This window comes from Schistocerca serialis, chromosome 8 (genome assembly GCF_023864345.2).
Source record: "Schistocerca serialis cubense isolate TAMUIC-IGC-003099 chromosome 8, iqSchSeri2.2, whole genome shotgun sequence".
NCBI classification, from domain to species: domain Eukaryota; kingdom Metazoa; phylum Arthropoda; class Insecta; order Orthoptera; family Acrididae; genus Schistocerca; species Schistocerca serialis.
Window position 1 is genome coordinate 275,040,625 of NC_064645.1, and position 16,126 is coordinate 275,056,750.

Here is a 16,126-nt window from a genome sequence, read left to right on the forward strand (position 1 = left end):
GGGATCCGTGAGTGTTTTGGAGGCATAAGCAATGGGTTGTTCAGAGCCATCTGAAAAACAGTGCGCAAGGACTGCACCGACCCCGTATTGAGAGGCGTCTGTGGCAAGAACAAGATGTTGGCCTGGTCGATAAGTAGCCAGGCACGGGGCCTGTTTCAGCATAGTCTTCAATTTCTGGAAAGCCGCATCACATGACCAGTGAAAAGGCACGTTTTTATGCAACAGCCGGTGCAACAGCTGAGCCACCGAAGCAGCAGACGGTAAGAACTTGTGATAGTATGCTATTTTCGCCAACAAAGCCTGCAGTTCCTTAACAGATGCAGGGCAAGGAAGGGCATTGATCGCAGCAACAGTTTGCTGATGCAGACGAATACCATCCCGAGAGAGTTGAAACCCCAAGTACGTGATAGATGCCTGAAAAAATTGTGATTTCTGAAGATTACACTTAAGACCGGCAGTCTGTCAGACATGAAAAAGTGTGCGGAGATTCTGAAGATGTTCTTCAGAGGTGAAGCCAGTGACAACAAGGTCGTCCACGTAATTTATACACCCAGGGACAGGGAGCATTAATTGTTCCAAGAATCGCTCAAAGAGAGCAGGGGCGCTGGCAACCCCGAATGGCAATTGTTGGTATTGATAGAGGCCATAAGGTGTGTTAAGGGCCAGAAACTGCCGGGAAGCAGTGTCGAGAGGAAGTTGACAGGTCAATTTTAGAAAAATATTGGCCTCCCGCAAGTTTAGTGAACAATTCTTCAGGTCGGGGCATAGGGTAAGTGTCGACGAGGCATTGCGCATTTACAGTGGCTTTAAAATCACCGCAGAGACGAATATCACCATTGGGCTTAGCAACGACAACAACAGAAGAGGGCCACTCACTGGAAGTGACAGGAAGCAAGACTCCTGAAGTAGTGAGACGATCCAGCTCCCGTTTTACCGGATCACAAAGGGCCACAGCAATGGGCCAAGCCCGAAAAAACTTAGGCCAAGCAGTGGGTTTGAGCGTGATATGAGCTTCAAAGTCATTTGCACAGCCTAACCCGGGAGAAAAAAGGGACGAAAATTTCGTCGACAAGGAATCCAATTGGGCATAAGGAATAGCATCAGAGACAATATTGAGAGAGTCATCTATGGAGAACCCAAAAACGCGAAAGGCATCAAAACCAAAAAGATCCTCTGCATTATTCTGGTCGACCACAAATATGGAAACAGTGCAAATGACGGATTTGTAAGATACCTCAGCATTAAATTGTCCCAAGAGAGAAATCTTCTGTTTATTGTATGTCCTTAATTGTTGAGTGACAGGTGATAGGAGTGGAGAACCCAACTGAAGATACGTCTGAGAATTAATTATAGTGGCAGCAGAACCAGTATCCACCTGCATGCGAACATCCTGACCAAGGATTTGGACAGTGAGGAATAACTTCCCTGAAAGGGAAGAAGTGCAATTGACAGACAACACAGAATCAGAATCAGCGTCATGTTCATGAACATCACGTATGCAGTCGGATTTGCAAACGGAGCACACATGACCATTCTTTTTGCAATTGTGACACACAGCCCAATGTTGGGGACAATCCTAGTGTGAATGTTTCGTAAAACACCGCGGACATGAAGGAAGTTGCCGGGGTTTTGATGCAGTTCCTTAGAGGGTTGTTTACGGTTAGGCCGAGGCTGCGCGTGGGAGCGTACTGCAGCCACGTCGGCCGGTGGGGACGCGCCGCACGCGTCGTCAACAGCGCACAGAGGTTGTATCCCCCAACGTCACCCCATGCCTCTATTTGCACCCCAGCGGCACAAGAAATTTCAAAAGACTGCGTGATGGATAGGACTTCATCTAGAGTCGGATTTGCTAACTGAAGGGCACATTGCCTAACTTCTTTGTCGGGCGCCGACCGGATAATAGCATCCCGTACCATGGAATCGACATAGGATTCTTTGTGAACGTCAGTAACAAATTGACACTTTCGACTGAGGCCGTGAAGTTCAGCAGCCCAAGCACGATAGGATTGATGCGGTTGTTTTTGACAACGATAAAAGGCAACACGAGAGGCTACCACATGCATTTGCTTTTGAAAATAGACAGACAGAAGTGAGCACATTTCAGCAAAGGACAAAGACGCAGGATCTTTCAAAGGAGCCAATTGCGACAACAACCGATACATTTGAGGTGAGGTCCAGGAAAGGAACAGAGTCTTACATGTTTGTTTGTCCGTGACTTGAAATGCCAAGAAGTGCTGTCGAAGACGTTTTTCATAATCAGACCACTCTTCCGCCGTCTCGTCGTAAGGAGGAAAAGGAGGCATAGCCAACGACGAGAAACGCCCTGCATTTGACGCCGCGACGAAATCGCGAATCGCTGACGTTTGAAGCATTTGCTGTTCAATGAGACCTTGCAATAGTTGCTTGACAGTAGCCATGGAAACCTGTGGGTCAATGATGAAAAGGAAAAATCCACTACCTCGTCACCAATTGTTATAACGTCAAGTTGAGCACATATATTTCAAAACGACACAACACATATAAGTCACTGAGCAAGTTGACAAGCAAGACATGTGAACACGGTAACATTCGAATGAGCACTGAGTCCGAGTCTAGCGGCCGCTGGCTGGCTGGCCGCTTATGTGGCACGGCTGCTGCATGGCTGGCAGATAGCGCCGCACGTAGAAGACGTGCGTAATTGCGCAGCGGCACTTTGAATGATCGGCGAGTCACAACAATTCTACCTCTCTTGAGCAATTAACTTTTTTTCTCTCTATATTTTAGTTGTGCCTAACTAACGCCACTATGTATATTATATACACTCAAAATTGAAAAAACACTATAATGCAATATTTCTCATTAATTTATTACTCAAGGGGTAGTTTTCACTCCACGGGTTAAGATGATATAGTTAGTTTTGCTGAAATAGGTGTTAACAAAGAGTACCACCAACTAATAATTTAAATTATTACTATATCATGTAGTGATAAAAACTGCATGAGCGTATCAACAGATTTGAGAGTACTGATATCACTCATTAGTTATCATTACAACACATCCTCCAGTCCTATAATCCCTGTAGCCTCAATCTCCAGTAACTCATTGACCCTGGACCATCCACACAACAGTTTCCACTTCCTCTGCTCTGTCACCCCCTCTCATATCATGTCCCCATGTTGCCTTCAGAACATGCTGCTTACCACCAGCCACTACAATTGTGCCGGTCCATATATCTGTCACCTCTTCCTGCTGCATTTCTAGCCTACAAACTGGTTTTGAACAGTTAGCCAATGGCTGAAAAGTAACATTGGCACTGTTAGTCAAGCCAGCAGAGGTTTGTCAGTGTGTGTGTGTGTGTGTGTGTGTGTGTGTGTGTGTGTTTTGTTTTACTCTAGCTCATCAAAGGATAACTCTGAAAGATAGCAAGTTTTCTTTATTTCATGTGTGCCTATCAACAACTCAATGCTCCTGCTTTTCAGTCAGTTGTAGCCTTTAATTCTAAAGCATAAACAAATATCAACAACTCTTTCAAATTGTTTACTGTGATATTACATTTAAAGAGAGATTCTGTCATGTGAGAGTGACAACAAATCAAGAAGTGCATGGCTTATAAGATATCAGTGTCAGCTGAATTTAAGTAAATGCAAGACCAAGTTTACAATGGACAAAACAAATCAATATTATTTGAATGTAACCTCAGTATTAAACCACTGCACTTTGTGATATTAGTAACTTACAACAAAATAGCTATTCAAAACATTTTAAGGTGGAATTGCCACATTTACAGCTTTGTTTTTGATGTGTCTCCTAATACCTCTTATTTTACTTTTTGCTGCTCAACACAAGTTGTTTACCTTTTTATTGTCCCTTTGCACAGATAACAACATTTAATTTCATGATTAGATATTATCTAAATTAGAATGACTGAATGGACTAATTAAGTTTAAATAAAAGTCCTTAGATCTGCAATCAGGCAGTTCGCCCACTCCAAACAATCACACATATATTGATCAATCCAACAGAAGATAGTACAAGAATTATTCTTAAAATCCTAAAATCCCCCCCCCCCTTCCACTCCCGTTCCCACCTTCACCCCTGAACCCATAAAACAAAGAGTGGTGCGCATGTCTTGCAAACACAAAACTGATATGGTATATGTAAAAATCAGATCACATATGCAAACAAACGGGTAGTCTTTTCTGTCTATTACTCACTAATGTAACCAAGGCTGCAATTTTTCTATAATGACTTGAACAATACAAAAAACACACATAGAAAATAAGAACTACAATAGGAAGATCACAAATGTGCGTAAAGGAGATTCTTATTAAACAATTACCTAGAAACATTTTTCTCAGTTTTCATAATTATGATCTCTCCTGTAGATAAATTAATATTTGTGTGCTATCCTTGGTACCTATTAAAGTATAAAGTGCATGCATAACTGATTTCTTCTGTGGCACATACATACTGAGTAACACATTTGGTATTTTGAACTCACACATGTTAGAAATTCACCAGTGAGATTCATATAACGGTGTTCTGATTATAGTTGTCATTGTGTTAATGGAAAGTTCTGGTAGAATGTAAATCATTTAGGAGCTCACCAAATAGTGTAGGTGTTGAGTCTTCAACAGGCACAATTATATGTATTCAGCTGGTAAAATGTAGCCATACAAGTGTGAGTTTGTGCGCATATTATCTGTCTAGTTTGAAAATAATATTTGTCCAATAGCTAATAGAGTTTTCAGTCTTGTCTATATGCCTGTCAATGACTTAATGTCTCTATTATTTGGTAAGCAGTCATAGCGTTAAGATACATTTATATAAAAGATTATATTCACCTCTGTATTTTCATATGCCGAAGGCTTCGTCTGAAATATTTTTGCAATCTGAGGGCCAGTGAAGCGTTCATATGCTTTGGAACCTGTAATTTCTGCCAGTTTCTGGAAGTAATTTTTAGAAATAATCTGAATTAGTTTATTATATTTTATGAATCTGAAGATAAAATTAAAATTTGGATGTCAGATGCAAATATAAAAACTACAGCTAGTGTCAAAGTACTCATAATAAGCAATACAGAATACAAAGTTGTGAGATTTTTTATAATCTCTGATTTCACAATCTCTCTTACTGAAGGTGCATTTAGTGGCAAAATCTTAAGAGTCATCTTTATTTGTTCCAGTCTTGCCTCATCTGCTCTATGTTCTGCAGTTTCTTTTAAATTTTATAGAGTATACTGCTTAGTTTGTATGAACAAAACAATCTACATCATGTTCTTTATTTTGTGGTGATAACTGGTTTGAGCCAAATCAGGCCATCTTCAGATCTAGATTTAGAATTAAAAGAAAAGAAAAATATAACCATTAATTAATCCCTATCATCTAATTATAGTTGTACATGATAGAGCTGTATTATTTTGTAATGCAAAATTACAACACTACAACATACAGTAGTTGGTTTACAAGCAGCCTCACATGTGACAGAAACCATAGTTATTAGAGGGATGACAAAAATTCATGACATAAAGAAACATGAACAACAACTTTTTAGAAAAATCTATGCCACTGTACTCCAAAATGGAAATTGGATCAAATGACCTACTAAGGAACTCTACGATCACGCAGTCGACATCACAGTCAAATTTAGGAAAAGATGCCTATAATTTGACACACACCTATGTAGGATGCATTAAAACAGACTCTCAAAGAATATTTTTAACACTCAATGATAGCAAATTAAAGACCAATTTGATAAAAGAAAAACAAGATGATCTGCAACAACTAAAAATTTCAAAAGAAGAAACTGAGGACAGAAAAGTTTGGAAGTAAAATCAAATACAAGAAACTTGAACAAGTCTTCACAAAAGAAGCAACAGAGAAAATGGACAGACCAAATGAAGAAAAAACACAATGAATTAATGAAGAGGTTTTGGAAAGAAAAGAAAAGCAAAAAAGAAAAGGAAGTGAAGCTGTGACGGCTCAAATTCACACATTTCCCTAAAAGGGAATAATTGAGAATAATGTTAATAAATGTACCAGATTACTAAAAATCAGTAAAGCAGTTGCTATCATCAGCATTAATAGTTCTGCTTTTCATTTTCCTCTAGTCTAAATTTAAATCTGAATTTGTCATGAATTTGTCAGATGAATATAAGATACACACATATGTCATTCAAAAAAGACTGTCTGCTTCTTTTTCAATAATAGAAAAGAACTGTGTATTATCAAGTAGTGATATGCATAAACTTTAGAGAAATGTAAGTTGTTCTATTATATTTGTGAAGAAGAGGTACATAAAATTAGCACAATGTACATAAAATTACCACAACAATTTCCAGTGTCACTGCAGATAAATGTCTGTGAACAATATACCAAATGCTTCAAAACAAAAGGACAGAATTCAGTTGCTTATTACAGAAAAACCATAAAAGACAGAAAAAACATTGAGTATGTCAACAAATAGAGGAAGGTTCAACATTTTGATGCAGCTGCACTGTCATTTCTTTGTAGCAACATGGCAATTGCGCTACAAGAGAAATCATTTTGTATGTTGGAATTTAAGTGAATCAATCCACTGTTCAAGTGCAATTTGCATTCCTTACACCTTCCAATTTTTTTCTGTGGTGTGCATAAAAGGCAGAGTCTTTATCCCACCTATGGCAACTACTCTTCAAGAGCTGAGAAATAAAATTGTAGAAGCTGTTCATCTAATAAACAGGAACATTTTGATTTGTGTATGTCAATTATATTCAGGAACAGAATGTATTTACTGCAGAGCTTAAAACTATTAAGACACAAATCTGTTTTCTCCATTTATTTGATGTTGCTAAAAAATAAACTACCACTAAAACTGAGCTTTATGTACATGGAGTCACCAATAAAAGTTCAAAAGTTCACACCCATGTAAGTTGATAAAATGAATCTGTAATTCAATAATTGTGTAATAAATTTACTTCAATTTCTAGAAATGAGATACTTATAACTATTCTAAATCATAATGACCCTTTACAAGTTAATTATGGAGATCTTAAGGGCAAGGAGGAAATGGACAGAGTGGGAAAGAGGAGACAGACACACAGAGAGAGGGGAAGGAGGAGATGGACAGAGAGAGAGGGGAGAAAGAGATATACAGTGAGAGAGGGGGGAAGAGATCGACAGAGAAAGAGGGGAAAGAAAAGGAGAGAGATGGGGGAGGAGGCAAAAAGAGAGAAGGGGGAGGAGGAGATGGGCAGAGAGATGGTGGGAGGAGGAGATGGACGGTGAGAAGGGGTCAGAATGGGAGGAGAAGGAGGCAATGGAAGGTGGAGAGGAGTTGTGGGCAGGTGGGAAAGGAAGCTGTTGTTAGGAAGCAGGTGGGAGAGGGAGTTGGTGCACGCCAAAATGTTCTAAAACAACCTGTTGGTAATTTATTTCCTGTATTTAGTTGACATGGAGTACTCTAAAATTATGAAGAGCAATTTGCTGTTCAGTGTGTCAATCAGATTATGAGAATGAGCACTGCAACAAGCCAATAATTTTTTCAATCTATTGCAGAACCCTAGATCATTGCACACAGCTTTACCATCCTCTTCAGAGTCATATGGTGTAAAACAACAGAGAATCAGATATATATGTGTCCAATATATGACACAATTGTACATACTGCCATGGCCATAGTAGTGTGTGTTTGGATGCCCATGTGGTGATGGGTGAATGTGTGCTATTGCTATAAAAAGATCTAGTGCTCAAAAGCTAGTGTGAATACAGTTTTCTGTCATGTGTTTCTCTGCTCCATGCATTGATCTACTACATGACAGTTGTCTTTCCTTTATTTTACATATTGCTCCATCCAGAAATTTCCATTTTTGTTGTAAGTTTTGCGTATATATGATTCATTATTTGTCGTGATACCTATATAAAAATACTGTAAGGATAATGCACCTCCACCACACCTAGGGAGGTGGGTTAGAAACAATAACATGGAAAAAAATTAGATAACAACTGATATTAGTATAGCATCCACAGTTTTCAGGATCGCTAAGCTCACAGGCATGGGACAAGGAACATTTCAAAGCCAGAGATGAGATGGAAGGGCAAAGACAGTGACATATCTCTGTAATGCCTGAAATAATTTCTACTACACTTGTCACTGTATCACTTGCTGTCTTGGAAAAATGACTTTATCAGTATTACACCCATATGTGTGAAGGTGGGAGTGAAAAAGGCTGACAAGAAAGCATAACTCAAGAACATCTGGAACAATTTCAAGCAAATTTGGTAAGTACATGATTTATTTACTTGTATAAAAATACTGTGGGAATATGATACTCCTATGTGAGGGCATAGGGATTAGATAAGGTGACATGTAAAACTGTTGGAAAACAGCCTGCTGGTATTTCTTTCCTGTACTCTAGTTGACTTGAAATTATTTAAAAGTATGGAGTGCAATGTGTCTTTTATATGCATTGTTCAATGCTTCGACCAAGTCACAATGAGCACTCCAGCGAGCCAATAATTTTGTCACTGTGTTTCATGCCAAAGATAATGCTACACAGCTCAACACCTCAGATACATTTTACGTCCTCTCTGAAGTTGCATGATTTAAAGCTGTGTAGAATCAGTTACTTGCCTGCCTGAAATATATTTAACTCATATGTGTGTGAACCAAGAAATAAACTTGTATTTTATAAAAATGAATGTTTGTCATCTCCTCCTAAACCACTGGATTGGTTATGATCGAACTCAGTACATATAGCATTTACTATCTGGAAAGAAGCATTGTGTAAAAACCACATATCTTCGAAAGGGGTGGAGGTGACACATAAGATTATCTCAGGAATGTCTGGAGTAATTTCAATAAAATATTGCACATGCATGACTCATATTGGTATTATTAGTATAAACCATGATCAACCATTTCCAGCAAACACAAGTAATCTCCCTTACGCCAATAATCTGGCATTAGCGAGTCAAGAGAATCTTTTGAAGATGTTGAAACCCACCTGCCAGAGTCGAATGTCTATTACTTCAACAGTCAACTTCATCCAAACCTAGCTAAAACCCAGCTGCATTTGTTTCATCTTAATCATGTATTTTGCAAACTTAACATCACATGGCAAAGGATATAATTAGTAAATATGGCTCATCCAAAATATCTGGGAGTCACTCTGGATCATACTCTCATGTACAAGCAGCACTCTGAGAATATGAAAATGAAGGTGGAAGCCAGAAATAATATCCTCTGCAAGATCAACTGGGGCTCTCAATCACAAATCCTCAGAATGACATCACTGGCAATATATTACAGTTCTGCAGAGTGCATGCCCAGTCTAGTAAAAACTACCCATGTAAACAAAGCTGACAAAGCCAGTGAACAAAATGTTTAAGCTTATTAGAGGATATCTGAAACCTATGTCACTTGTAAAACTCTACCTGTCCACAGCCATAGCACCATCATATATTCATCATAAAGTAGCAGCCAATTTGGAGAGAACTAATCACACTTACCAGCAAAACCATCCATTACTTGGGCTCATTCCAGCAGCCACACAGTTGAGGTCCAGAAGAAGTTCCATCAAGACTACAAACAATGGCAGCTACAGCAAGGAAACCACTATGGATCCCTCAACTTGAGAAAAATTCAAACTAGCCATCTTCTTTGAAAACCCTTCCACCTCAGCAAGAACAGAACTGGATGACATGGAGGTCACGCAACCACCTTCCGTCTGGAGTTGGAAGTAACCTCCAGAAATTGCACTTGCTTGTGCATACCATCAACTGCGACTCCAGAGAAGAACATACCAAGGAACACTTACTGGTCTGTTAACTATGCCCTGCATCTTGCACAGAAGAAGACCATCTGCTCATGATTCCAGGTGCAATTGAAATTGCACCATTTTGGGAAACAGTAATGTAGCTTAATAATTTTTCTCTCTTTTGTTTTTAATGGAAATTATTACATATTGTATTTGCTTCTGACTAGAATGAATAACATAATTTGTATAAAAATACTTTGTGGGTAATACACCTGTACCTACAACCCCTATGAGTGGATGTGAGGATGAGAAGCTGAGACATGTAAAAATGTTTGATAAGGACTAATATTAGTATTGAATTGATAGATTCTGGGGTTGTTGATAAAGTTTCACTCCTAGATGTGTGTGTGTGGAGGGAAGTGGGGGGAGGGAGGAGTGCAAAGACAGTAACATATCAGCACATCTCTGTAACACCTGAAGCAATTTCTGTCACACTGAGTACATACATCACTTGCAACCTGAAAAAATTACTATGACAGTTAGACTCACTAGCATCCCTATGGCTGAGAGTGGGTGTAATTACCTTATGAATGGGAATGGGGATAGGGATGAGAGAGAGAAAGAGAGAGAGAGAGAGAGTAAAATGACCTGTTGGTATTTTTTTCTTGTCTTTAGTTGACTTGGAATACTTGAAAAGTATGATGTGTGATTTGCCTCTTATCTGTGCTGTTCAGTGTATCAATCAGGTCACAAGAATGAACGTAGCAGTGGCCAATAATTTTGTCAATACATTTCAAGACATAAGATCATGCCATACAGGTGAGTACCACAGATAAATCACCAACCTCCCTGGAGTTGTATGGTGTAAAACAGCAGAGAGTCAGACATACATGTGTGCAACATAAATGACAAATACGTAGGGAAAGGGGCAGGTAAAAACTTAGTTATATAAATAAGTCCTCCCCACCAAGTAAAAGAGGTGTGTAGCAGCAGAAAGGAACATAGAAAAGGACAACAAACTGTCAAGTTTTTAAACGAAGTCATCCTTTGGAGATAGCCCCCCCCCCCTTACACACACACATGATATTTGTGTAAAACATAAAATTCTCCTTGGCAAACAACAATGTTATGGCATTAATGGCATCTCTATTGCATAGGTGGAAACCTTTATAACACAAAGTGGAGGAGTTGCAAGAAATAAATGACCCACAGAAATAAAACTAAACTCTGCAAGAAGGAATATAACATTATGGAGCTTCATAATATTATCTGTTTTGATCTTACAATCACTGATATGTATTCTCAAAAACTGTGTGTGAAATGCAACACTCACCAATGGACCTCCAACAGCTGCCTCTAGCTGCTGACATTGTTTGGAAGTGCTTGAATCTTGCCATACAGGTGATTCTTTCACTGAGAAACAGCCACTTAACTGTTCATGCATGAAGCGATCTGGTGAAAGTGATTCCAATACTTTCTCACTTCCACGCTGCCAGTAGACAGATCCATGTTGCTATAATTGGATGAAAGAAAAGATTTTAGGTCTAGTTATTGCATGTGGTTGTTGCATGTTATCATCACATCTGTACACAATAAGTCCCATTCATTTTTCAAAGATATACAATGAACATCAAACTGGGGAACAGGGAAACTCAAAAGGTATGCTGGACAATCTAGTAGAGTAATGCCTCAAACCAGTATTCAGTAATCCAGATTTAGATACAAATTAATTCAGCAAAATGTTCAAAGTCTTAGCAATAAGCATAATTATTTATATACCACTGCAGAGATAACTCTGATGTTTTAGTTACAAGTGAACATTGGTATACAAATGAACTAATTTGTGTATGTCAGCCACTGTCCATGATCTTTTGCTCTGCCTTCAGCAGAAAAGAGAAACATAGCAGTGTAGTTGCAGCTCTAATGCAATAGATGTAAGTACTTTCACCATAGAGGGTAGAAGAACTAGCAGCAATTAATTACAGATAGAGGAAAAAGAATTTGTTTATTATAGTCTATATAGACCTCCCTGTGATAACCTAGATACTTTCTTTGAAATTCTTAATAAGCTGCTTGTTAATATAGACAGTAAATACTGCAATAAAAACAGCTGGGATAACATCACCAACTGAAGATATAAACAATGACTTACTGTGTAGTGAATCCAGCTAAAAAAACCTATTGCTAGTACTTGATCTTTCCTGATAAATGAATGAGCCCCCTACAGAGGTCAATACCAGAAAATCTTTACTGGCAACATTATAGCTAAAATGTCTCACTTTACATGTAATGCATCAATTTTGAAACTTGCCATTTCTGAATTTCTGAAGACAATGCTTTTCAATTACTGACAGAATCTGAAATTCATTACGTCAGCAGAAAAAAATTTCATGAGAAAAACTTTAAGACTTTTCCACTGTGCAGTGCTAAAGGATGGTAATAGTCAGGAACTATAGACAGAATTCAAGAACTATCGTGATCATTACAAACATTTACTATTGGACAGTAGAAGCAAAAAATCCAGTCACTATGTGAAGAAACTTGAATACCACTAGCATTACTGTTTTGGAAGTTATAAACAGCTTCAGGGATAGTGATCTTAATGTCGACTATAAAGGGAGTATCATCAAATATCACAGTAAGATCACAATTGTTTTTAAATGAATACTTTTCTTCTGTTGAAAAATTCTTCAATGACCACTTCAACAATGTCCAGTATAGATATGTGATCATTCCAGTTAAACAAAGCATGTACTTGGCCCCATCTACCAGCAAGGCAATAAAATACATAGTAAGGACACAAAAATCCAAAATCAGCAGGCTGTGATAGGTTGTCAGGCTATGATGGGTTGTCTATCAGCACTTTAGAAAAGTCCACAGAGAGCAAGTCTGATGCTTTTGCCACACCAGTAAATGATATTAACTGCACCCAGTAGCTTCCCAAACAATATAAAAATAGCAATAGTAACCCAATTTACAAGAAATGTGAAAAATCTAAACCTGAAACCTACCAACTCATTTCAATTTTACCTGCATTTTCTAACATAATTTAAACTAATGACAATCCCGAGTAAATAGAAACTAATATTTGAAAATCAGAATGGCTTTGTGAAAACAAGTCAACTTTAGTAGGCCCAGCACAGATAATAGATGAAATTATAACTGCCATAGAGAACAAGGAGTATGTTACTGGAGTGTTCCTTGATCTTGAAAAAGCTTTCGATTGTGTCAACTTCATCATATTACTTGAACAGCTGTGAAACTTGAATATTATAGCAACTTGCTATGACTTGATAAAACAGCATACAAACAATAGAAAACATTTTGCGTTGCTTAAAACCAACAGATGGTCAATCAAATCCAAAATTACTATTACCAAATATGGAGTACCTCAAGATTCAGTGTTGCAATCCCTTCATTTTTTGATTTATGTTAATGATATACTCTTCTTGTAACTCAAGAAATATACAGGTGCTGTGCAAAGTCTTATCAATGAAACAGTTAAGTGTTTCAATGAAAGCATCTAAATGTAAGTGCTTCAAAGACTGTAACAATGGAATTTAACTCTTGGAAACAAATAGAATTTAGTAGGAATTGACATTGGAAAAAAGGAAAAATGGACAAAATTCTTGAGATTCACAGTCCAGGACAACCTCATGTCGGAGGTGATATAGATTTCTTAGCCTGTAAGCTATTTAAAAACATATTTGCCATAAACATGACTACCATATATTGTAAAGATATATATGTGTTAAAATGCATATCATTCATTATTCTCATTCAATTTGAACTATGCAGTATAAATATGGAGTGCAACAACACAAATCAACCTAAACACATTACTAAAACTGCAGAAAAAAAGCTTTCAGTATTATTTGTGGTGCCAAGCGCAGATACTCATATCGGAGCTGGTTTCCAAAATTCAGTGTGCTTATCACTATAGAACTGCAGTTAGCCTACACCGTAACTACTTAAAACCTTACAACTCTCCCTATTAATAAATTAAATGACCAGCTCAAAAGAATTTTAACAAAAAACTCATTTTATTCTATAGATGAGTTCTTTATTTTTATGAAAATGCTTTACAAGAATATCGGGCTCACAGTTTTGGGCAATACACAAGCAATCTAATGATAATAAAAATTTCTGACACTCTTTCTTACATATTAACAAACATAAAGTGTACTGAAGTGTCAAAATGATGGTTAAACACAAAAGTTTAGTTTGTAAACTGTAAACTGAAATATTCAGAAGAATAATCTGTACAATGTCCTAAAGCTGTATTATTTCTGGGGATTGTATAGGGTTATTCAATGTTGAATTGTTATTATTATTATTTCTTTCCTTTCTCAGACATTATGTCTGGTTAAAAATGGAAAGTGACGCGGACCTTATTATTATTATTATTATTATTATTATTTTATCATTATTATCATTACTATCAAATTGATAAAACTGACAAATTCTCACTACAGAATAGTGTAAAAATTTTATGTAGGGCCAAAACTGTAGATAACTACATTATTACCAGCTCTAATCCCAAAAGACAATACCACATGATGACTGACACATCAAACTTTATTATGTCTAGAAAACAAATTATAATGGGTACACTAGCCATGGAGTGGCTCACAATAACAATATGACAATATATATGCAGAGGTAAACACGTAACTGAGTCAGTGCTGGCTGGGCCTGTCCCTAAATGCTGACAGCCAGCCGGTACAGTGCATGGATGAGAGACCATGTGCACATCCACAAGTGGTGGCCTCCAACATTTGTCAAATTTCCTGCTGGGTCTGCCAACTTCTGTGGGGTGCTTCACAACATTTGTCAAATTTCCTGCTGGGTCTGCCAGCTTCTGTGGGGTGCTTCACAACTGCACACCAGGATCTTGGCTGTGGATCTATGTGGGTCACTACCTTCCTTTGCCCCATTGGGGGCAGAGTATTGCTGACCCAAAATGTGAGTTGTGGATGGATGTGATGATGGCATCCACATCCATGGAGACCCCAGAGGGGAGAGGAGTGTGCAACCCCCAGCTCTTGCCACAGATCTGAGGATACAGAGCAAAATTGGCCAGTGGGAGGAGAGGCCCATGCACTCCCCCCCCCCCCCCCTTTACCCATCAAAACATGATGGGCAGTCCTAGGTGGGATCCATGCCGATGTCCAGCAGCAGTGCAGAAAGTGGAGGCAACACCACTACAAGTTCAGGTTCCTCCTGTGACATTGAACCAGCAAGGGATATGCACTCTTGCTGGTGTGCCTCCAGAAATACTGCCAGAGGCTGTGAGGCCATAGGATCTTTGTGTGGAGGTGCTGCCACAGGTGGGAGAGAAGGCTGGAACCCTTGTAGATAGGCAGCACCCATTGACGGGGATACTGGCATAGGTGGTGTGGCTCACCTGGATGCAGAGCTGATTTTGATGGCACCAGAACTCATGGTCACCTGTCCATGGGGTGGAGACTTGGTGGACATTCTGGCACACTATGACTGCTGGTATCCAGTTGGGGGCTCTGATCAAAACCACACAACCAGACTGTCAGCCACAGCTTAAAACCTGGTACACCAGAACAAAATGGCAGGTGAGATCCAGGACAGCCTCTGTGTCCTTGACTGGCATCTGTGTAGAAGCTCTGCTAGACTACAGGAACCAATAGGAGCCATCTGATAGGCCATCAGAAAAAAATCTAATGCCTCTTTGGTGGGGAAGTCTTGCAGATATTTTTTCTTCTGGGACTTAAATGTGCAAACCATGAGCTCGGCCTACCTGTTAGATTGTGGGTGAACGAGAGGGAATCAAATATGGCAAATGCCTGACTACACACAGAAACACATAAGACAAGAAATGTGGTCCATTGTCAGAAATGAGGGTAATTGGAAAACTCCCACAGAAAATTTTTTTGACAGAACTTGAATAGGGTCTTCAATAGTGGCCATGGGGCACTTGACCATAGATGGAAAATGCACAAGCACTTCAATGACAATCAGCCAGAACACATTCAGAAACAGACCCACAAAATCAACATGGATTCGTTTCCAGGGCTGGGTTGCCAGAGGCCAAAGAGAGAATGATTACCTGGGAGCTGCCTGTTGACTAGCACACTAGGGACATGCAGCAACCAAGTATTCCAGCTCTTGGTCAAACCTGGGACAGTAAACATGTATGCAAGCAAAGGGTTTGGTTCAGGGAGCACCTCAATCCCCCTTACATAACAGCTGTAAAACCTCCTGCCGCAAACTCCCGGGAACGACAACTCAGGGAACTGCATTGTCTGAGGAGATGAGGATGACCCCCTCTAACACTGAGAGATGATGGCACAAGGCAAAGTAGTTGTGAAGTGGATCAGGCGAGTGGCCCAGAGGCCAAGAAGACCAACCCTGTTGGATGAGGTTGACTACCTGTCT

General features: G+C 39.0%; 1 protein-coding gene across 1 annotated transcript in view; it reads right to left on the reverse strand.

The window, feature by feature from the left end:
- Positions 1–16,126, reverse strand: part of LOC126416806 (xylulose kinase-like) — a 137,562-nt gene that overhangs the window by 69,019 nt on the left and 52,417 nt on the right. Inside the window, exons 4-5 of the mRNA XM_050084680.1 lie at positions 11,049–11,228; positions 4,824–4,925 (exon numbers count right to left, since the gene is read on the reverse strand). Of these exons, the coding sequence (XP_049940637.1) occupies positions 4,824–4,925; positions 11,049–11,228 (282 nt within the window). The remainder of the gene's footprint in view (positions 1–4,823; positions 4,926–11,048; positions 11,229–16,126) is intronic.